Here is a 23,590-nt window from a genome sequence, read left to right as displayed (position 1 = left end):
TTAAAAAATTGCCCATGTTTTGTGTTCTTCTTATGGGTAATACCAAATCACTGCTGTGTCCATTGGACTGGCATCACAAGCAACATTTACCAAAAGTACTTTTGTAAATACACTATATTGCCAAAAGTATTCCATTATCTGCCTTCACACACATATGAACTTGAGTGACATCCTATTCTAAATCAACACAGGAAGTGTTTTCATCGCCTAATATGATGCAGGCCCACTATCTGCAGCTGTAACAGCTTCATCTAGTTTTAGAGTTGTGATTATGGAATGTTTTCTTCTGGAAGAATTTGTGAGTGCCTGACAAGTGTCTCACAGTCTCTAATTCTAAATGGAAATTCTTTTGTCCACTAGTTCCATCCCCAAACTGTTCTCACAATGATGGGAGCAGAAAATTCTCCTAAATGCTTTGGTATGTAAAACATTCAGTGTCTTAACTCCTCCTCCACCAAACATTACTCTTGGCACAATGCAGCCAGACAAGGGCTGTTCTCCTGGTAACTACCCAAACCGGACTACTTCATCAGACTGACAGAGAAGTTTGATTTGTCACACTAGAGAACACATCTCCACTGCTCTAGAGTCCCGTGGCAGCCTGCAAGATGACAATCAATCTTTATTTATTCAATCAATCAATCTTTATTTATATAGCGTCTTATACAATCAAAATTGTTTCAAGGCGCTTTCCAGAATCCCAGAGCCTGACCCCAGACAAGCAACAGTGGCAAGGAAAAACTCCCCTTTAACAGGAAGAAACCTTGAGCAGGACCAGGCTCATGTAGGGGGACCCTCCTGCTGATGGCCGGCTGGGTAAAGAGAGAGGAGAGGTGGGAGGACAGGTAGAGGATAGGATAGGTAGGAGAGGAGAGGTAGAGTGAAGGGGAGGTAGAGGAGAGGAGGAGGAGGGGAAAGAGGAGAGGAAAGAAGAGGAGAGGGAGAGGAAAAGGAGAAGGAGAGGAGAGGAGAGGAGAGGGAGAGGAGAGGCACAGAGCACAGAAACACAAACAAAAAATATGCACAATCACTTCAACGGGGCCGGCGGTCATTATGCAGCTCCGATGGCAGTGATACCTGCAAATAAATAGAGGGGGGGGGGGGGAAGCAGAAAAACTACACAAGAATCAGCATAACTAGTCTGCTTGATGAGGAGAGGAAAGGAGAGGAAAGGAGAGGAAACCATGACCCAGTGGAGTGACAGAGGCCTGTCAGGTGATCATGTTTCCGGACCCCGGCAGCCTTGGCCTATAACAGCATAACTAAGATGTGACCTAACGATTAGACGACCCCCTAAGTATGATAATTTGTCTGTCTATGATAGTAGCTGGAACTACTGAATTAGTAACAGTAAGCTTTTTCAAAGAGGTAGGTTTTGAGTCTGATCTTAAAAGTAGCGATGGAGTCAGCCTCCCGTACCTGGACAGGGAGCTGGTTCCAAAGCAGGGGGGCCTGGTAGCTAAATGCTCGGCCCCCCATTCTACTCCTAGAAACTCTGGGAACCACAAGTAGACCAGCATTCTGAGAGCATGACACGGACACAGACAGGCATAATTTATGTCACCTGCATTCAGACAGAACAGAACCTCACAAGAAAACCTCAGAGAGGAATTTGTCCCCCACGTGTCTGAGCAGCACATCATGAATAGAAGCTCATGCCGTTCTACCAAAGATGTTGCCCATCAAAATAGCCTGCATGCTATCAGGATCTTTTTATTCAGAAGTACATACATTTGTGAGAAGACTTTCTGCAGCACAGCAATCAACAAATCCAAGCTGAGATCAAGGAGGACAGATGTCCATCTACATGCTGTCCTTCCTATTGCAAATAACAGAGATGGAACAGGACCATAGAGGACTTCTGGACAACCATTAAAAAACGGCCTGCTGATCTAGTGTCAAATATTCAGTGGGACGTAATGACAAGCTTATTGATGACATGCCATGAGGCTGGCGTGTGTGCCAGTTTTTTGCTTCAGTGCTCACTAGTTTTCGACCTCCAGCCCCTTACCTACCCCAGCGACAGGGCGAAGATCGCCTTCATCGTGAATCTTCTCTCTGGGATAGCGGCACAATGGGCCACGGCAGTCCTGGAGAACCAGACACCCGCTTCTGCCAGTTTCCCGGCGTTCACTGCTGAATTAAAGCGGGTGTTTGATCATCCTGTCCAGAGTGGAGAAGCGGCATCCCAGATCCTGTCCCTGCGCCAAGGTTCTATTCCACCCAGTTCTGCATTCTTGCAGCCAGAAGCGGCTGGAACGACACGGCCCTCCGGGGGGTGTTCACCCAAGGACTCACGGAGGCACTCAAGGATGAGTTGGCCGCCCGGGAGGAGTCCGGGGACCTGGAGACGCTCAACAGCCTGGCGATCCGGCTGGACAATCGTCTGCGGGAGAGACACCGGCAGAGGAACAGGGACTGGTCAGTGAGGAGTTCGGAAAGCGCGTCCGGGCGAAGTGGAGCTCCGGCTGAATTGTCAACTCTGGTCCCTGCTCCACCTCAGGAGGATGTCGCTGGCGAACCTATGCAGTTGGGATGAACCCGACTCTCCCACGCGGAGTGGCAGTACCGGATCGGTGAACCTCTGCCTTAATTGCGGCCAGGCTGGCCATCTCGTCGCTGATTGCCCGACCCAGCCAGGGGAACTAGGCTCGTCAACATGCGTTGGAGTGTTGGCGAGCGCTTCCTTTTCCATGCCGCCCCGCTTAACCCTGCCGTGCACGCTCCGCTGGGGCCGGGAGTCGGTCTCTGCACCATTCTTGGTGGACTCAGGCGCAGATGACAGCTTCATAAGCCAGGGCTTGGCCGTGCAAGCCCCTGTCCCCATCGAGACTCTGCCCGAGCCAAGACCCGTCATTGGCCTCAACGGGGAGGTCCTGGCTATGGTGACGCACCAGACCCAACCCCTCACCCTCATCGTCTCCATCGGGAGCAGATCCGCCTGCTTGTCATCCCGGCATCCTCTTCCCCAGGGGTTCTCGGGTCTCCCTGGCAGGCTCGCCACAACCCCCAGATAGATTGGTCAACCAGGAGAGTGAGTTGGAGCGTGGCCTGTCGGGCCAACTGCCTTCGCTCTGCACTCACCGCCATGCCTGGTGGTTAGGACTCCGCCAGGAGAGCTAAGGAGGTGGGGCGTTGCCCTCGTGCAGTGTGTCCAGGGGGCGCAATCCAGGTGTCCACGGTCGGTGATCCGCTCTGCCGCGGGAGGAGAGCTGCTGCAGTTTTCCGGGGGGCCACTTCCTGGCAAGTGGAGAAGACGGTCCTGGCGGCCCAGCAATCGGTTCTAGATCAAGGTGGGGTCCCGTCGAACCGGCTGTTCATCCCAGAGGACAAGGTGGCGGTGCCCTCGGTGCCGGCCGACGTACGCTGGTGGAGGAAAGAACGGAGACGTGGTTGCGCTGCGCTCCTACAGGCTTCCCAGCGCTCTCAACGGCAGGCCAATCGGCACCAGAATCCGGCCCCGTCCCATCAGCCTGACCAGAAGCTCTGCCTCCCTACGAAGGACCTCCCGTTCCAGGTGGGGCCGGTCACTGAGTCGGACCTGGTCCCTCCGTCCGAGCCTCCGCCTCCCCCCCAGGTCGTGGATAGGGGGGCTGCCTACAGAGCCGGGCGCATCCTGGACGTCCGTCGACGGGGACGAGAGTTCCAGTTCCTCGTCGAATGGGAGGGGTATGGGCCGACGAGGCGATCGTGATTTTTGTGGCTCCACGCTGGAGCTCTTTGTGTGCACCCGGAGGAAGAACTGTTGCTACCCAGCAGTCCAGGAGGACTGTCCTTTTGTGTTTGTTTAATAAAACCAGTTTTTGGACCTTTCATCACTGCATCTTGCCTGCATTCGGGTCCTAAACAACCACGTATCGTAACCACGTATCCTCCAGGTAGGATGGAGCTAGGCCTCTGAGGACCTTGTAGGTCAAAAGAAGGGTTTTAAAAATTATTCTAAATTTAACGGGCAGCCAATGAAGAGACGCCAGTACAGGAGTAATGTGATCTCTTTTGTCAATACCTGTCAGAACTCTGGCTGCAGCATTTTGGATCATCTAGAGGCTTCTTAAAGAGGAGTTTGGACACACTGATAATAAAGAATTACAATAGTCCAGCCTGGAAGTAACAAATGCATGGACTAACTTTTCAGCATCATGGTGGGTCAGTAGTTTTCTAATCCTTGTGATGTTCCTCAGGTGAAAAAAGGCACTTCTAGAGACTAATTTAATGAGTGAGTTGAAGGAGAGATTTTGTTCAAAGGTTACTCCAAGATTCCTCCAAGAGAGACTAGATGTTAATGAGATACCATCTAGAGTAATCATGTGATCTTATCTTTCCCTGAGAGGTTCAGGACCAAACACCATGACCTTAGTTTTTCCTGAGTTAAGGAGGAGGAAATTTGAAGACATCCAGGACTTTCAGACAAGAGGCCACTTCAGACAAGAGGCCAAACATCTTCTGGTTTCTTTCAACAGTCCAGCTGATCATGCGTTATTGAAATAATATGCCCAGGATGAATGGAAACCTTCATGGAGATGATTATCATCATGACACTGGAGGAGTGTTAAACACAACCTGACAAAGCAAATCTGCCTGACACAAAAAGCCATTCAGACAGTAGTGTTTTCAGCCTCACAGCAGCAGAGGCTAGCTATTTAATATAATGAACAGAAAAGCAAGACCTCATTCACATAACACTTTCATTTTCAATGGGATAGTCTGCTGGTCCAGCAGCATCATAGACAGGGACAGGAGGAGGATGGACAGACTGGTAAGGAGGGCAAGCTCTGTCCTGGGATGTCCCCTGGACTTAGTGGAGGTGGTGGGAAATGGGAGGATGATGGCTAAACTGTCATCCCTGTTGAACAATACGTCCCACCCCATACAGGACACCCTGACAGCACTGGGCAGCTCCTTCAGTGAGCGGCTGCTCCACCCTCGCTGTTTAAAGGAGAGGTATCGCAGATCTTTCCTGCCGGCTGCTGTCAGACTGCACAATAAACATAATGCCCGCTAGCATAGACTGAATATTATATAGAGTTTTCTGATATGTTTATTGAATACACCGTCTGTACTACGTATAGGTATACAAAAGGCCGATTATCCATTTATCTTGGATTATTATATATATACATTCTTTTTTATATATTTTCTATTCTTATTTCAAACTTTTTTTCTGCGTGCTTTTGCTGCTGTTGCACTGTAAATTTCCCCGTGTGGGACAAATAAAAGAATCTGACTACATACATACATACATACATACATACATACATACATACATACATACATACATACATACATTTATGGACCAATCCTTTTCACCTTGTACATGCTTCCCTTAGGGAACATTATTCGGCAGCATGGGATAAATTTTCATTGTTATGCTGATGACACTCAGCTTTATTTATCCATGAAACCAGAGGAGACAGAGTTAGTGAAGCTTCAGACCTGTCTTAAAGACATAAAGTCCTGGATGTCTTCAAATTTCCTCCTCCTTAACTCAGGAAAAACTGAGGTCATGGTGTTTGGTCCTGAACCTCTCAGGGATAGATTAGATCATATGATCACTCTAGATGGTATCTCATTAACATCTAGTCTCTCTGTGAGGAATCTAGGAGTAACTTTTGATCAAAATCTCTCCTTCAACTCACATATTAAATTAGTCTCTAGGAGTGCCTTTTTTCACCTGAGGAACATGACAAAGATTAGGAAGCTACTGACGCGGCATGATGCTGAAAAGTGAATTCATGCTTTTGATACTTCCAGGCTGGACTATTGTAGTTCTTTATTATCGGGGTGTCCAAACAACTCTTTAAGAAGCCTCTAGTTGATCCAAAATGCTGCAGCCAGAGTTCTGACAGGTATTGACAAAAGAGATCACATAACTCCTGTAATGGCGTCGCTTTATTGTTAAATTTAGAATAATTTTTAAAACCCTTCTTTTGACCTATAAGGTCCTCAGAGGCCTAGCTGCATCCTACCTGGAGGAGCTAGTGATACCTTATCAGCCCAACAGACCGCTCCGCTCTCAGAATGCTGGTCTACTTGTGGTTCCCAGAGTTTCTAGAAGTAGAATAGGGGGCCAAGCATTTAGCTACCAAGCCCCCCTGCTATGGAACCAGCTCCCTGTCCAGGTACGGGAGGCTGACTCCATCGCTACTTTTAAGATCAGACTTAAAACCTACCTCTTTGAAAAAGTTTATTGTTACTAATTCTGTAGTTCCAGTTACTATCATAGATAGACAAACTATCATACTTAGGGGGTCGTCTAATCGTTAGGTCACATCCAAGGCTGCCGGGGTCCGGAAACATGATCACCTGACAGGCCTCTGTCACCCCACTGGGTCATGGTTTCCTCTCCTCTCCTCTCCTTTCCTCCTCCTTATCAAGCAAACTAGTTATGCTGATTCCTGTGTAGTTTTTCTGCTTACCCCCCCTCTCTATTTATTTACAGGTATCGCCGCCTTCGGAGCTGCATGATGACCTCCGGCCCCGCTGACCCGTTGTATAGTGTATTTTTGTGTGTGTTTCTATGCTCTGTGCCTCTCCTCTCCTCTCCTCTCCTCTCCTCTCCTCTCCTCTCCTCTCCTCTCCTCTCCTCTCCTCTCCTCTCCCCCCCCTTAAAAGAAAAGAGAAAGTCATATGAAACTTTACATGCAGATGTATTGCTTCTAATCAAATCCTAATATTTAATCATGCTAATAATTAATAATTATTCCACGGAGCACAGCGATGGTGCTTGGGGAGCTGATATTCCATGCAGTTATCTTTGTCCAACATGGCTCCTACATCAACAAATTCAACACTTCCTAGGCTTTGTTTCTCTTCATAATCATTTTGACCACCACTATTCTCTTCTTCAATCTCACCTGCAGGGTCAGAATCAGAATCAGAATCAGAATCAGAATCAGAATCAGAGTACTTTATTGATCCCTTTAGGGGGTGTCCATTAGGGAAATTAACATCTCCCCAAAGAAACATACAGCACTGTACAAAGTTACCCACCACCATTACACACCATAAAAAAAACTAAAAAAAACAATTAAAAATAATAAAAGTAGAATAAAATAAGAAATAAAATAGAATAAATTAAAAATAGAATATAAATATAAAATATCAAACTATAGAAATGTAAATAAATGAACTGAATGAATGAATGAACTGAATGAATGGATGTCCCAGTATTATGTTATTGCAGTGTTGTTCCAGTCCTTCTGTCGGCCCTCCAGTCAGTCTGATGGCTCGGGGGGTGAATGAGTTCCCCAGTCTGTTTGTTCTGAACTTGGGGAGGCGCAGCCTCTGGCTGATCAGGCTTCTCTGGCTGTGGATGACAGTGTGCAGAGGGTGGCGGACATTGTCCATGATGCTCCGCAGCTTGTCAATAGTTCTCCTCTCTGCCACTGTCACCAGAGGTTTCAGTTTCATCCCAACCACCGAGCTGGCCCGCCTGATCAGCTTCTCCAGCCAGGAGAGGTCTGCTTTTGTCACACTCCCCCCCCCCAGCACACCACAGCGTAGGACAGGACGCTGGCGACCACAGACTGGTAGAACATCCAGAGGAGTTTCCTGCAGATATTGAAGGATCTGAGTCTCCTCAGGAAGTACATCCTGCTCTGGGTCTTCTTGTACAGCTGCCTTGTGTTGCTTGTCCAGTCCAGCCTATTGTCCAGCCACAGCCCAAGATATTTATAGGTCTACACGCCCTCCACCTCCTCCGTTCCTATCTGAACTGGTCTAGGTCTCGGTCGGTCCCTCCCAAAGTCAATGACCAGTTCTTTAGTTTTGGAGGTGTTGTGCTGCAGGCCGTTGTTGTGGCACCAGGCAACAAAGTCCCTCACCAGGCACCGGTACTCCTCCTCTTCGTCGCCTCTGATACATCCAACGATGGCTGTGTCATCAGCGAACTTCTGAATGTGACACATTTCAGAGTTGTAACAGAAGTCCGAGGTGTACAGAGTGAAGAGGATGGGGGACAGCACAGTCCCCTGTGGAGCACCGATGCTGCTGACCACAGTGTCAGATGTGATGTCCTTCATCCTGACGAACTGCGGCCTGTCAGTGAGGTAGCTGGAGATCCAAGCAACCAGGCAGGGGTCCACTCGCATCTGTAGAAGCTTGTCCTGTAGGACAAGGGGCTGGATCGTGTTGAAGGCACTCGAGAAATCCAAAAAGAGGATTTGTCACGTTTGTTGTTATCATTCTGCCCCTAAACTCTGAAGGCTTTCAGGAAGTTTGAATTGTTGTCGGTTGCGGTATAGATAATTTCTCTCTAATATTAACTTCTGTGTGAATATCATGAAGGGCACCTATCATGACAGAAAACATGTGTGATGGTTTCACTTCCTTGCATACAAGGGCAGCACAAGATCTGCATTCTATGTGCATCAAACCAGTGCGCAGTGACACCAGCGAAACTGCATCAATGTGCTGTCCAGCAGTTTGTGGTTGTTGCTATGAATTAAATTAAGAGCATATTGATATATAGCAACATTGATATTCAGCTAAAGATGAAGAACAAGAAGCCCTGCTGATGGACGGTATGCAGTGGATGCAAGCCTTGGGACACTCCCAGGATGGGGGCGCTGGACCAGAATTTGGCTTTAGTCCTTTTGACTTCCTTCTTAAGGGCTGCTGAAGTAAGTTGTGTGTACCTCTCTAGATAAGGGGGGTGCTTCTTCTGTGAAGAAAAAATGCAGAGGCACAAATGAGAGTCATTATTTCTCTCAAAAACTTTTCCACTTTCACTAGCTGTGAAGGAAGAATTACGTTTTCTCCCTGACACCTACATTTTCCTATAGACTGACCTTTACTCCCATTTTCTGTCCTGAAGTAGTTTCAGAGCTCTCAGTGAACATATCTTGTTTCCCATTCCTTCTGTAGACAAAGCAGTGCTGAAGGGACAAACAAGCCAGATGATTCTGTTGTATCCAAGGTCAGCATTCTCTGTTTGAGATAGTTAGACAGACTGGCTGGCACCGTCCATGGTCGACGCCATCCATGGCCATGAATGTCAGCCATGTCATAATAGGTGCTGGCTCTGCATGCATGAACTGTTGCTGTGTTGCTGTCATTTTTCCTGGTCAGTGAAGTTCATTTCAACACAAGTCCTCTGAGTCTCCTACGTGTCAGTTCCACAATCTCTATTCAGAATTTCTACAACACATTAGCATCTTGAACAGGATCAAACACATCTGTCAAGCTGCGCAGCTGTATGCTCTTATCAGAGCCTGTACTATCACCAAGGACAAGTCTGCTACTATCTACAAAGATTGTCACTATACTTTTGGTGCAACTCATGATTTTGCAGACTTGGCAATGGAGGATTTTTGGCATCATGTGGAAAACTGATCAAAGATCATCAACTGATCAAAGATTTGCTGGATGCAATTTTTTGCCTAAATGATAGCCTATTGTTAAGGGTGAAGCACATACTAATGGTTCTGATTCCCTGGTATTTCCTTCAGGTTGTGTGTGTGTGTGCGAGTGTGTGTGTGTGTGTGTGTGTGTGTGCGTGTGTGTGTGTGTGTGTGTGTGTGTGTGTGTGTGTGTGTGTATTTTGCTGGAGTTGACTGGCATGCTGATTACATGATAATTACATTCTGACAGTTCTCAATACACAGAACTATTGAAATTACATACTATAAGTCAATGCTTACCTGCTTTGTTTTTTATTCGATGATTTAATAATTCCATTTAATCTGGACAAATAAAAATAAGACAACATTTCATTTTTTTATATAGCCAAAAAAAAGAAAGCTGATTTCCTGTATAATGTTCAAATATACACGTATAAATAATGCGTTGATCCATGCAAATCTTCATCTGTGCATTCTTTCGAGCAGCTAGTGACCCAGATGTTTCAGATAAAAGCATAAAAGGATGGCGCTTAACCAGGGTTACATCAGATCATTCACATTTCAGTAATCACAGCGCTGTGTACTTTTTATAGGTAATATTCCATGTTGGCTAAATCTGATCAAATCAGACATAGGAGCAGAAAATGCTCCACAGAAAATAAAAACAACAAAGAAAAGAAAAGACCTGTCCCTCTCAGCACCACACATGGATATACAGTATATATATATACCAAAACTGTTGTCCCTGCATTTTGGGCATTTGGGTAAATTCATCACACCTTCTGATATGCAGAAAGTGTGATTCCACCCAATCAGAGTGTAACAGCAGCATGCCAAATCTGGTTTGGATGCCACACCTGCAAGTGAAATTTTAAGTGATAGATCAGTTATTAGAAAACAGTTCATGGCATTTCCAGTTAGTTTATTATGATGATGCTAGAAAAGTGCACCACAAGTGGTCTATCCAGTAATATTAAAATTGTTCCTTAAAAAGGATAACATTTATTTAATATTGTGTGATTTACTTCAACTTTCCAAAGCAGTTTGATCAAAAAAAAATAATTAATTTGATATCTGCTACATTTGGTTGATTAAAACATAATATGGACAATGCTTGTGTTTTCAGAGAGTGATTAGCACTATCTTATTTTCAATTATGATAAATTACATTTACAAATCAGTTGACACTACAATAGGAAAATCATATTTTCTGATGATGGGTCATTATGGAAATGGGGCAGGAATATGTTGTTAAAAGATCACTATATGTTTTTGTTACAATATGTTGTTGAAAGATTACAATATGCCATTAACAAGTTGCAATTATGGGCAGCAAGTGTGGGATTGAGATTTTCGCTGGAGCTATGTTTTCCACTGAAAAGAAATACAAGTTTAAAGAATATGATTTAATTAGAAAGAGTGTAAATTGCTAAATTTCTAGAGATGTGGTTGGTTAATAGACTTTATTGGCCAATACACAATTAAGATCAATTATAGATTTTGGATGTATAGCATCGGGATCAGAATCAGAAACACAATTTTAAAAGGTCAATGCAATTCAAACTGCAGCAATAAAAATATGATTATGAGGCATGAAAACATCACCAATATCCCACCTGTGTTCATTGTGTCTGGTTTTAATATATTTACTTTTTATTTCATAGTAATGAAAATCTCTGTCTTTTTCAGTTATCAACCAGCTAAGTCACTGAAGGAGACAGCAAGATTAACAGATGAGCTTTGAACAGTTTTCTCAGCAGAATTGATAGCAATAATTATGTCATTACAGTGGATAGAGGGAATAAAACCAATTAGTAATAGATTGTACAGATTTTCTTTCAGCATTGAAATGGAAATTAACTGCAACATAAATATGCAAAACAGGTTTAAAGGGCAGACACGGAATTAATTGAAGAAACTCTGGGCAAAACAGAAGCAATAGCTGTGATTTAAAAAAGAGAAGGAAGTGAAGAAACAATGGCAAAACCAATGGAATAATAGAAATAAAGGGAGACAGTTGTATTATATTATTCCAATGTAATTCCAAGGTATGCGGTTAGGAACAGGAGGAAAGAGACAATTCTCCCCAGGAAGAGATTATGGGAAAACATCAAGGTGGGAAATGTGAGTTGTAGAGGAGAAACTATAGAAATGTAAGCGGTATCAAAAGGAATGAATCAAATTGAAAAGAAGAAACAGAGGGGGATGGAATAATGATTAACTATAAAATAATTATGAAGAGGACATCTGGGGATTGGTCAGCGGCTATATTTTGGAATTTGTAACAGCAACTGGATTAGGAGTTCATATGTCGGGTTGTTGGGTTTTTGTTGTAAAATATACAGTATGAAGTTTGAACTGGAAGTAATTGTAGTTATATTACAGACCACAGAGTGGCGGTAATGCTGCCGCCGCCGTAGAATCTCGAAGAAGAAGAAGAAAAAGAACGGTCGTGTCCGGTTATCCGGCTGATGAGTAGAGGTTGAATTTACCCTCCAGTGGTGTGTGATTGTGAAAGGCAACTCAAAATGCAAACACCTTTAATGAACGTAGTTTTCTTTTTCCTGTTACATTTTTTAACCTATTTTCAGGAGGGCGTCCAAGCTGTGAGTGGGAAAGGTGAGTACTCCCTGAAGTATTTGGTGTCTGTTGTGTAGTTACGGTGCTCTGTCTTTTGATAGTGCCACCGCAGCTAGATGAACTAGCTGTATACACGGGTCCGGGACAACAGACTCCGTGTCCTATACACGTAATTCTGTGCAGATCTATAAAATGTTATGAAATAGAAACACAGATTTCTGAGCATAATTGGGAAAAAGTAACATGATGTTAAATCTGTTAAATAATAATAATAAATCACAGCATTGATAAGTAACGTATAGCTACAGTCCAAATGAAAAGATAAAATAGTCAAAAGTTGCTTAATTTTTTTTTTTTAAATAACAGGACAAAACAAATGGAAAATGAATCGAATTTTGCACAAAAAGTGGAACATTGGGTTTTATTCAAACCTAGTGTTCTCAAGGCTCTTTATGGTAAATCTTTAGCAGCCCCACCCGTTGTTGAAATGTAACACCGGTAGTGGTGTTCCCATGAAATGTTCTCCCCTGCAGGGTTTGGAGATAACATCCACTGGAGGACGCTAGATGATGGCAAAAAAGAAGCCGAGGCCAGGTAAGGTTAGACCCATGGAGACTATTTTCCCAATCGTAGTGTCCCAAAGGCACATACAGGTTTAAAAGAAGTCCCCTACATTTCTACGGATGGAGTGTGTCAAAAGCACTGTGAATATAGCATAACTACAAGATGATGCTACATGGGGAATATTGTTTCACACTTTATGTGTATTGTGCATGTATTTATTCTTACAGTGGGCTTCCAGTAATGGTGATCATCCACAAAAGCTGGTGTGGTGCTTGTAAAGGTAAAACAAACATTTAAGATTTAGTATAGACATTATTGTTCCCAGTGTCCATGTCAAAATACATCTAGGGCTCTGGCCAAACTATTCGCCATCGTGGACAGCACCTCTCACCATCTGTGCCAGACTGTAGGGGCCTTCAGCAAAAAACACACACTTAGGTTTAAGACAGAGCCTTTTGTAGGTCTTTCATTCTATTCAGACTCTATAATTCCACACTATACATCTGACAGTTCCAGCATTGCACTGAGGTTGACTGATGTCCTAGCCATACTGTTTTAGGTCTTTTCATGCCACTCATTTATATAGTGAAACCATATTTATGCAATATCAATGCAACAATGCAATGTGGGCATTCTTAAGGTACAGTACTCTGGTTTCCTTCCAGTCCAGAAACATGCACATCAGGCAAATTGAAGAGTTCAAATTGGCCCTTGGTGTGAATGAATTATGTGTGTTCTGTTAGGTCCTAACAGTTAGGAACTGTGACCTTTTCAGGGTTGCATTCCTGACTCTGAACTAGTGACTCTGGGGATTGAATCTAGCCCGTCATGTGACTGTAAATGGGAATAAGCAGTAGTTTTCAAACAAAGTATAGATTTAAATTAATTGACTTTTGTTCTTTTTTTAAGCACTCAAACCCAAATTTGCTGAGTCTAAGGAAATCTCTGAGCTTGCACACAATTTTGTCATGGTCAACCTGGAGGTGAGGAAAAGCTGCTATCCTTCAGTTGTTCAGTTTTTAAAAAACAAATTGCTCTTAATTTTGCATGATTTCTATTTACCGGTATATGCTATTTTTTCTGTCATCCATCAATAACATGTTATGAGGTTTTGTTGAGGGGGCTTAATTTCTTTCTACATATCATTTGTTTAGGATGAGGAGGAGCCCAAGGATGAGGCTTTCAGCCCTGATGGGGGATACATTCCACGGATTATTTTCCTTGGTATGGAGGGGTTCATGTTGTCATTTTTTTTTAAACTGTACTTCACAAAGTCAAAAACGTTTATAATCCGATTAGACTTATGATGCCTTAAATGCCACATCATAGCATTTTTCTCCAAGCAAACCTAGCTTTAGGGCTCAAGATTGCTTTTAAATATGTGTTAGAAACTGAGAATGATGTACAATAAAATTAACCAGATTGCTTTTAGAATTGACCAACAGTATTATGTGACGGTCTCAGATCCAAGTGGTAAAGTACACCCTGAAATCACCAACAAGAATGGAAACCCAAACTACAAATACTTCTACAGCAATGCAGACCAAGGTAACTTTCTAACTGATTAAACTGAAATCTCAAAAGTGACGTAGCCTTATAATTTAAATTGTGACTTGTGTTTCTTTTATTTGCTCAGTTGTTTCCAGTATGGAGGAGGCCCAAAAGAAGTTGACTGGTGACTCCTTCAAGCAGGGGCACACTGGAGATGAGCTGTAGACACAAACGGGCATCAGACTCTCAGAACTACACTTCCACTTCCTGGTCCACAATACCCCAATTCACCATTTCTACTAACATCTGAGACAGTAGGCGCATCGCAGTTGTCCATCCAAGACAAAGGCCTCAGGGCTTTAGTAGCAAATCTTGTCTTGTACTCTTTCTCCTCTTAGCACATTGTGTCACACATTGTGATGTCATTGTTTTTAAGCTTTTGTTTTTGTAAATTGTTCTTATTAAATCCCGCATACCAGTACATGTATTCATTAGCTGTAGAAGATTTGACAAACCTAGGATAACAGCTTCCTTGATGGAAACTTCAATCGTGGAATATTTTTTATCCTTTTTTCAACTAACATGATGTTTCATTATAGACTGAAATTCATTTTAATCAAGCAATCCAATGATTGTCTTCTTGTAAGGAACTTGCACTACACTGTTGGTTACATTACAGCATTTATTCATGCACAAACATGCTCTATTCTTGTGATTTGTTGGCCACATCTTTTTCATCTCTTCTACCCTTGCTCAAAGGTACCTCGGCAGTGCTCTGAAGGTGTTCTGGTACCTTCTCCTACTACCAGAACACTCATGTTTGGTCTACACTACCAGATAAGGCTGTTTTGGGCCCAGTTTCCAACAGACTGAGTTACCGCTGGCCACATTTTTGTATTTTGACATTAATTTTTGAAAATGCTTTTTTTTTTTAAACCAGCCTTCCCCTGTTTTAGATGTTTTGACTTTTTATACAACATGCAAATAAAATTTGTTGTATTACTTCATATCAATGCATTTGAGGCAGTGTTGTAAACAGAATAGCATATTTTATTGTCTATTCAAGAGATAATCCCTTATGGTTTGCCGAACAGTATGTAAAATTTACATTTAAGCAGTAGATTACACTTATTCACAATTAAATATAGCATCTGACAGGGATTTGGGGAATAGTGCAGTTAAAATATCAAGTGCTATTATTAAAGTGAATTGCAATTTGTGCTATTTCAAATAAAGCCTTTAATGGCTGACAAACGACGGTACCTGTGTTTGAGTACAAATGTTTAACTTTGATCTTTTATGGTAAAATAAGTTACAATAAAGAGGGCAAAAAAAGCAGGATTAATTTTTGACATTAAGACATCCCAGCACATTATAGTACTAATAAAAGGAGAACATGAGACAGTAGTAATCTTTAAAAAGTTAAAATTATTTAAAGGGGAAAGTGCACTGATCTACCTCAAGCTGCAGAGCAGCATAAGATGTTTATAAATCAACAAGAGTGACATCTTTCTATGAAGCCATTTTCCAGGTTTTAAGACAAAGAAGCAAAAGGTAAGCTTAAATAAAAGCTCTAAAATCATCGTGATTACACTGTTGCTGTAAAATCAGCAACAGTCAAATATAAGAAGCTGTAATACAACAACTATAATTTGTGATTATATCTGATCACTTTGATCAGACAACTGAATTGGTGTGTCTGTCGTGCCACTACGAGTACTGAGCTTTAAAAGATGTGCTGTAATTTGAGAGGAGGCATTATAATACACCTCGATCACTGGGATGGAGACAGGTCCAAAAATAGAAACATTATACCCACACCTTTACATTACACAAAAATGCTGCTGGTTAAATTCTATCTACAAATGACAGGGTGACACCAAACAGCATTCATTTCTAATGGCGCACATGCTGTGTTGGGGGTTTGTCCATGTTTTTCTAATAATATTAAGGACAGAGCAGGTGTGGGCACATGGAAGAAGCAGGAACATTAAAATCTTCCCTGCTTGGCATCTCCGATGGCCCCCCAGACATCAAAAACAAACTCATCAGGGAAAGCAAAGTCTCCAAGGGTCTCGTCAAGTGCCATGGCAAATTCATCTGGGTTGTTTTTGTCGCGACCAACTTCAACCATTGTAGCAGCTGGAAAGGCACAAATAAAAAATGTCACTAAATAACATATATGTATTAAATTGCTGTCAACAAAATATACATAAATACATATATTAAAAATGAAATTGATGTGTAATGTACAGGGGATACATTATCCATGATAATAAAAAGGAAAAATCATTCACGTGTAAATTTCTATTGGACATAACAGTACAAGATGATCTATGCCTCAAACCCAAAAACGCCACTTATATCCCTCACCTCAAAATGTATTCTTTCCACACCCCAAAAATTGAGTTCTACAAATTCAATTCAGTTCTAATTTTTGAAAACAATATTGTTGTTTGGTAATACAGTTAGTAATAGTACGGAGTACGGATAGTAGTAGCAGTAGCATCAGTGGTGGTAACTACCAGTAGAGTGCTAGAGTACTGGTGATTAGAAAACATTGCTTTAAATATGTAAAAATATGCCTAAAGAAAACGCAAAAGAAGAGGAAAAAACTGTATAAATAAATGCTGAGGGGAGGTCCATGCCCCAATCCATTTCCACACAGGACAGAATGCATGCATTCGCACCGGTATTTAAAATCATCTTGGCTATAAACATCAACACAGAGGGTACACATGAAAGTAAACAAATTGAGCTGTACAGCTATGTCAGTTCAACTAGGAAACATTGGTGTGCAGATCAACAGGATATCACAATGGCAGTGCTTTTTATTCTCACCCAGTTCAGTATCTCTGATGCCCATGTAGCTCTCCAGGAGATCGTCTACTTTTCTCACTGCATTCTCCTCAAATTCTGTTGGCTAAAAATAAACCAGAATTAGACTTCCGTTATTCTGATCTTGTTTGACTGCATGTGTGCTATAATGTATAAGTTAATGAGAACAACAATAATGTTAATATTAATTATTGAAATAATGATGGGTGGCAACAGTCCTCAAAATAAGATGTGACAAAACAGTCTAAACTGAAAAAACGCAGGGATTAGGTGAGATTATATAAAATCCTCACTTCCTCCTCTACAGTCGCAGGGCCCTTGGAGCGAAGCCTCAGCGTTCCTTTTCCAGTGCCAATCTTGTTGTCACTAGGTTTGGCACCCTTTGATCTGGGCTCAAGCATTTCTATCGCACAAGGAAACTCATATTATTATAAACTATCAAGCTTTCACTCAAGGAGAATGACAGGATGAAAGTAATTTAACATTTTAAATGATGCAGAAGGAAATGCTACTTTGTTTCATTGCTTTAATAGTTTAAGATGCAAGTGCACAAAATCACTCCTTTAGCCTTCCTGACAGCAACTCACCAAAGGCCTTCAGGGGCTCAACCAGACTGAGGGTGAAAAACTTGTCTTTTGGCAGTTCTTTAAGCATGCGCGCCACTTCATAGTGTCGTATCCCGACTATGTTGCATCCATTAATGCACTCGACGTGGTCACCCACACAGATGACTTTCACCCCATCCACCACGCTGCCCTCTTTAATGCGCTGCCAGGAGAGAAGGATGAGCGAAAGACCACAAATTAATAACCACAAAATATGTAAGTACAGACACTGAAATAATGTTAGTCAATCATGGATGAATGTTCTTAGTCATCTAGGTTGAAGAGAAATGTTGGTTTAAGAGAATTCCAACTCTACTTCTCTTAATTTTTTACTTTCCCACATTATAAGCAAGAAGTACATGGTTTGAATAAAGATTTTTGTAGGTGTATGTGTGGAAAATATTTATTAGCTTAGTCAAAAACCATTGATGATAAAATTATTTAAGCATGGTTGACAATGACTGTTTTCTGAGAAAGCAAGTTTTCCATCTAAATACATCGACTACAACAAGCCAGAACCAAGAAAAATGGCACTTGCACAAGCTGTGACAAATACTCTACAAAGTCATTTGAAACAATAAATGTGTTTACATGTGACTCTAAATGGGACAACACTTTGCACTCGACTGGTATGAATAATTTATGCATCCAGACTTCCTGTCTATGATGCAGTTCGCAGTAGTCAGATCATGGGTTAGGGTTAAGTTCCCCACAAAAGTGTCTACTATAAATGGGATTGTGCACATATAATCCTCAGAACAGATTTTCGTTATCTTGCATCTCATAGATTGAAAAGTCCTGAGACTTTGTACCAAGTTAGTTACCAAAACAGAGAAATCAATGCAGCACCAATCCTTACCTTGATGAATGCGTAACCTGCTCCATTGTCTGTAATGGTAAGACCCAGAGCATCTTCAGACTTGTATACCTCCACCTCCTTCTTGCGCCCTTTGATGTGGGCAAATATAAAGTCCTCAAGGCCAATCTGTCCCCCCAACAGCTTGTCCATGTCAATCTTGTGGGTGTTGAGGGTACAGAATAAAATCTGTACACACAGACATGGATTATAGACATAAACAACACAATGTAACAAATGTAACAACTTTGGAAAAATTCTATATCATGAAAATGGGACCATTATCTTGCCTTACTGAAAAATGAATAAATAAAACAAAAGCATGGAAGTATGCTTAATTATAAATATGAAATAATTCCTGCTTTGCCAGGAGGCATAACCATGAGTGTAGAAAATGCTGAGGATGTGGGAATGCTGTTCTTCCTTTAAAAAACATAAATCCCAAACTAGGAACACATACAAGCCCTTGTATATTTGAAAAGTTCACTTATTTGTATTATTCATTTAGTTATTTTGATTCATTTTATTCAGTTTATTTTTGTTAAAGATAAAATAGAATTTCACTTGCACTTTTAAAATGAGAACGTGTGTTGTTTTGCACAATTTACCCTCCCGCAGAGGAATTAAAAAGGATTCTCTTTAATTTGCTGAGGATAAGACAAAATATATTTTGTAGTTTTTTTATATTTAGGTATATGTTTGTTGAAATATGCATTCATTGCATAGTTTGCATTTTGCAATCACACCCTACCTCAGAAATGTGCTTTTGTCTAAGAAATAAAGGAATCTTTTTCTGTGAAAGCGTGAGAAAATATTACCATTTGTTAAGTGTATCATTACATCTCTAATACACACTGTAAGATGGCCTTTATCCAAAGGAAAGTTGCACAATTCACTCTAATTTCCATGAGATGTAATCACGTAGTCTACTTTATGGGAAGGTAAAAACAGTCGGCACCAGTAAATACAAAACTGCATCTGATATAAGGAGGTATGACTATTTTACCCCATGCCACCACATTACGTATTGTTCTCTGCACAATTACCAGCAAAAACAAATAAAAACTAATTCTGTCATGTGACCACAGCCCAAATATTCAAAGTGTTAGGCAAATGGCAGTGCTATGCTGAGTGGAATTGTACGGCCACACAGCCACACCTCAAACTGTAGACCTGCAGCGCCAGTAACCAGACTTTGACCTGAGCAAAAAACCACTCAACAAGATTCATATCTGTGACATTTATCTCCTGCCTACTAGGCATAATCTGACATTTATTGGGACAGGTGGCATGACAACGGTAGTACAACGCATGTTGCACATGTCGATTTTGGTTCCTCCAGGTTATTGTAATTCATTAGAGGTTATTGTAATTCATTAGAGGTCTACCAGGGAGAACTATACTGTTACAAGAAACTGGAAGATGTATTGGCTCACTTGATAGACTTATATAGTTCTCACTAGTTTTGTGGGAGCCAATATCATTTATCCTACTACTAGATCAAAGAATTGAATGGCTGTCAAGAAATTTGTTTCATGAACAGTGTAAGAGTCGTCAGCTAGTCAATGTGAGTCCTAATGGGCATCCCTAACCTTATTTATTCAGATCATCTGTGCCATTGGGCTAAAATATTCACAGTGCTTGTTCATCATGTAATTAGTCACAGGCTAAGCCAATCATTTTGCAACCTTTGTGTCATAGCCACTGATTTACAAAGGTCGACACCTGTAGTGTCTTGTAGATTTACGTGTAATTACTTTACCCCCACATTGGCTAATGTTTGTTTCAGTGAGCTGACTACATTTTCCTAAGGGTTAATTTGTGTTTCACGCCAGATTAATTACATATTTGCAGTCAATAGTTTCTAATATTTCACTCTGTGTATCATCAACGTATTGTTTCCCTCAATAACTCTTGGTGTTAGAACATTTAACTGGATTTCCTTCAAATGTTTCACATCTCATCCATATAGAAAGTATTAGGGTCATCCATCCATCCATAGCCATCCACTTTATTCTTGACAGTGAATATGGACTTTTTTTTCCAAAATTGTATTTTGAATATATTCTTGAAATTGAGTTTCAAATTGTGTTTTGACTTTTTTCACTAAGTGCATGATGATTAAAATGTACTTCTCAGGTTTTTTCCTCACAAGTGACTCTAATACTCCTCTGCATATTTAAGAGGCTTCTTCAGTTCTAAATTTACTTTTGGGAATCCCAGAGAGTTAAATGTAATGTGCTGGTTTCCCAAATGCTGTCATTGGCAGTAATTTGCATTATTAAAGGGGTGGATCTTCCTGGTCATCCTGTGCTGTTGGGTGTGAATGATTGTGAAACTTCCTGGGGAGGGATCCCAGGACAGCATTGTAATTGGTGCACAACTGGTGTCATAAGTCCTGAGATGGACAAAAGCCAGTTTTTTGAGCTTTATAAAAAATGACTTCTTTTAATTTTTGTCTAAATGCCAAATACAAAACATCCATTCGTTCCTTTTTCATGTTTTCATGAAATATTGAGAGATTTTTTATGGTTATTTAAAAGACCTTTGTAAAAGGTGCTTTCAAATGACACTTTAATCTACAGCCAACCAGTGACCCAAATATCGCAATCAAGACTTAACATGATATACAAATCTGGTGATCTAATTTTGGATAAACGCTTTGAATTTTGTGTATCATCTACTACTGCTTTGGGACTTCTGGAGAATAAACAGCACATCGAGTCAACGTGGCACCAAAGTCATGTCATGAAGAAAAAAGGCTCAGGACAGAGCTGCTATACTGGGTCCTCTGGGATTACTCTGACTGCCCAGGACAACTTATCTGGTTATATTTGTGGCTTTGCCCACTGAACCGGATACGAGATGCTTCCTGTAGTTAACTTCACAGTACTTGAATATCACAAATTTCATTGATCGTACCAGCAATTCTTTCTGCGTCTGCACCAAGAGTACCAATGTGGCACAGCTTTGCTTGATGGGACAATGAGGACTTTTTCTATTCCCTCTCTGTTTGTAGAAACTTTGTGGAATTGTCAACATCACTGCAGTATTTGATACTAGTTCAGGCAATTCATATCAATTCTTTCCATCCTGGTAATTTAATTCAAGCCACTTTTTAACAGAAATGACAAAAAAATACACCCAGTACATTCAACTTTGCAGAAATTATCTGTATCTAGTCAGCCCAATAAACATTTTTGCTCCTTTTAAATGCATAGCTCAAGGGCATGCTGGCAAGTTAAGAGAGATGCTAAACAACATTATACAGCACTGATAGTAATGATTAAACAAATACCTGAAGGAAAAACTCTGCAGTGTGAGCACTCCCAATGAATAATTTCTATCATTACATTAGGAGCTGTTATATAAAGTCAGTGGTCAAACCCAAATGAGAGAAATTCCTTCCCAATTATTGCATGTGTTGACTATAACAGTTGTATTTTTCAGTTTTAGGAGGGTAAGTTTAGATCTAGCTCTTACAACAAATCAGGTGGATAACAGGCTGCCCTGCTTATCAATATGGTCACACTGAGATGGACAAAAGACAATCATGCAACTCAGACTGGTTGAGGTAGCTTTCAAGTGTTCTGAAATTTAGACAGAGGATCGCACATTCTTTTATGTCTGGGGTGAGCATAGAGTATAGAAATGGTAGGGTGTGCCTTTAAACCAAAACAACTCAGACACGACATTGATGGATAACTTTAATTAATGGCAACATGAGTTTTTCCTTATGCAAAACTTCTCACAAAACAATTTCTGCAAAAATGTATTTTAAAAAAATATTTTTGTCATATATTCAACTTTCCAAAAGAAATTACTCTCTATGAATAATGATAATGTTTGCTTCTTAGAATAAGATTACAGTGCACATTGTTACACTATTAAACCCCTAATAATATTATCAACTTTTACTTCAACTAGTTGTGGAGGAGCTATTTAATTTTTATAATCTGTTAATTATTTAATATAGCTGTTTAGTTGGACCTCACATAAAATCCATTGTAGGGTTTAAAGGGCAAGTTTGTGGAATTATTATCTCAGACACTTAAATTGAAGGCAGCAACTATGCAATGTTGTTGCCCGGACAGTAAAGAACACGTTACCATTCACTCCCTAGAATACCTTTTCTTTGGACATGTGGCGGGTAACAAGTACAACCATAAACATGAACTAGACAAAAAAATGTAATGTGTAAAGTGCAATAACGCAACAAATGCATTTTGAGCTGATGTCAATTTACAGTTTTTTTTTAAATCACCTCCTCTTCATCGTTTTATGTTTATTACTACTTTATTAAAACTTAAATATAAATGCTGATATCGAGCACAGCACTTAAACGCAACACATAATTATGACTCCCCGTTTCGTCCCAAGCAGCACAGAATAACAGCTTACTTACCTCAGGTGGATTTATCTTAAATGCCTCGGCTATTCTAGCGTACAGTTCCTTGACATTGGCAAATCCCTCGATCCTGCCGGTGGGGCTTCCGTGTGCCAGCTGAGTGTGGAACACCAGTTTGGGCCGCAGATTGGCAGGTGGAGGCGGGAGCCCCGCTCTGTTCATGGAAGATTTGCTCAGTGTCCCGGCACCTGCCTGTCCGCCACTCAACTCCTCGTTCTCCACCAAATGCTCTTTTGTCGGTTTATTTTTCTTCCTCCACGGTCCGAGTGGCATTTTTGTTGTCTTTGCAAGCTATAATTCAATTTCAACGATTAAAAGTGGAGCCGCTGCGATAACATAGACGTAGCTAACCTGTTGAGTGCCGCGGGTTTGCGCTGTCCGTATTTACTTCCTTCTTACCTCTATTTTCCCTTACTTCCGCTCTCACTCCGACTTTCCTCACCTGAACGCAGCTCAGCGCTGACTGTACCAGAGGTTCCAAGAGATTCTGACCTGAACAGCGAATAAATGTGACGAGAGAGCAACAGGTAGGTGGTGAGACTGGAATAAAGCCCCTTGGCTAACAAAAGCAGCTCTGTTTTTCCCCAGCGTGTCATGGGACGCAGGCGCAGTGTGTAAAACCGGACCCGAGTCGCGTCGTCCCGGTGGGCCGCACCTATGCACTATAACACTGGGATAATCGCTGTAAAGCAATTAAATGAAAGGCTATGAGGTATAGACGTGGTCAACACAGGATTAAAAGACTACATTTAAAAAGAAAATACAGAGCTTCTCTTGCGATTTCTTTTTTCAATAGAATAGTGCATACTCTTTAATGCATGTATTGTTTGTAGATATCAAATTAGATTTTTTTTATACACTTAAGAATTGTGAATTTAGAGCTATCCCAAGGATTTTTCCCATTAAC

General features: G+C 41.3%; 2 protein-coding genes across 3 annotated transcripts; one reads left to right on the top strand and one right to left on the bottom strand.

Annotated features, from left to right (window-relative positions):
- Window positions 1-11,777: 11,777 nt before the first annotated feature.
- On the top strand, window positions 11,778-14,983 carry txndc12 (thioredoxin domain containing 12 (endoplasmic reticulum)). The gene is made up of 7 exons (XM_003975434.3): window positions 11,778-11,960; window positions 12,455-12,515; window positions 12,713-12,765; window positions 13,395-13,468; window positions 13,640-13,709; window positions 13,950-14,033; window positions 14,122-14,983. Exons 1-7 carry the CDS (start codon window positions 11,870-11,872, stop codon window positions 14,199-14,201), a joined length of 513 nt encoding a protein of 170 aa, XP_003975483.1. The 5' UTR covers window positions 11,778-11,869; the 3' UTR covers window positions 14,202-14,983.
- A 22-nt stretch (window positions 14,984-15,005) lies between these two features.
- On the bottom strand, window positions 15,006-23,355 carry gipc2 (GIPC PDZ domain containing family, member 2). 2 transcript variants are annotated; one of them, XM_029831551.1, is made up of 7 exons: window positions 23,126-23,355; window positions 22,681-22,974; window positions 18,279-18,464; window positions 17,402-17,582; window positions 17,108-17,217; window positions 16,818-16,899; window positions 15,006-16,118 (listed from the first exon to the last, which is right to left on the bottom strand). In XM_029831551.1, exons 2-7 carry the CDS (start codon window positions 22,954-22,956, stop codon window positions 15,967-15,969), a joined length of 987 nt encoding a protein of 328 aa, XP_029687411.1. In that variant the 5' UTR covers window positions 22,957-22,974; window positions 23,126-23,355; the 3' UTR covers window positions 15,006-15,966. The 2 variants fall into 2 exon arrangements, with proteins under 2 accessions (XP_029687411.1, XP_011614566.1); XM_011616264.2 differs by having other exon boundaries at window positions 23,083-23,354.
- Between the last annotated feature and the right edge of the window lie 235 nt (window positions 23,356-23,590).

Source organism: Takifugu rubripes, chromosome 22 (genome assembly GCF_901000725.2).
Source record: "Takifugu rubripes chromosome 22, fTakRub1.2, whole genome shotgun sequence".
NCBI classification, from domain to species: domain Eukaryota; kingdom Metazoa; phylum Chordata; class Actinopteri; order Tetraodontiformes; family Tetraodontidae; genus Takifugu; species Takifugu rubripes.
This window is presented reverse-complemented; position numbering and strand designations above follow the sequence as displayed.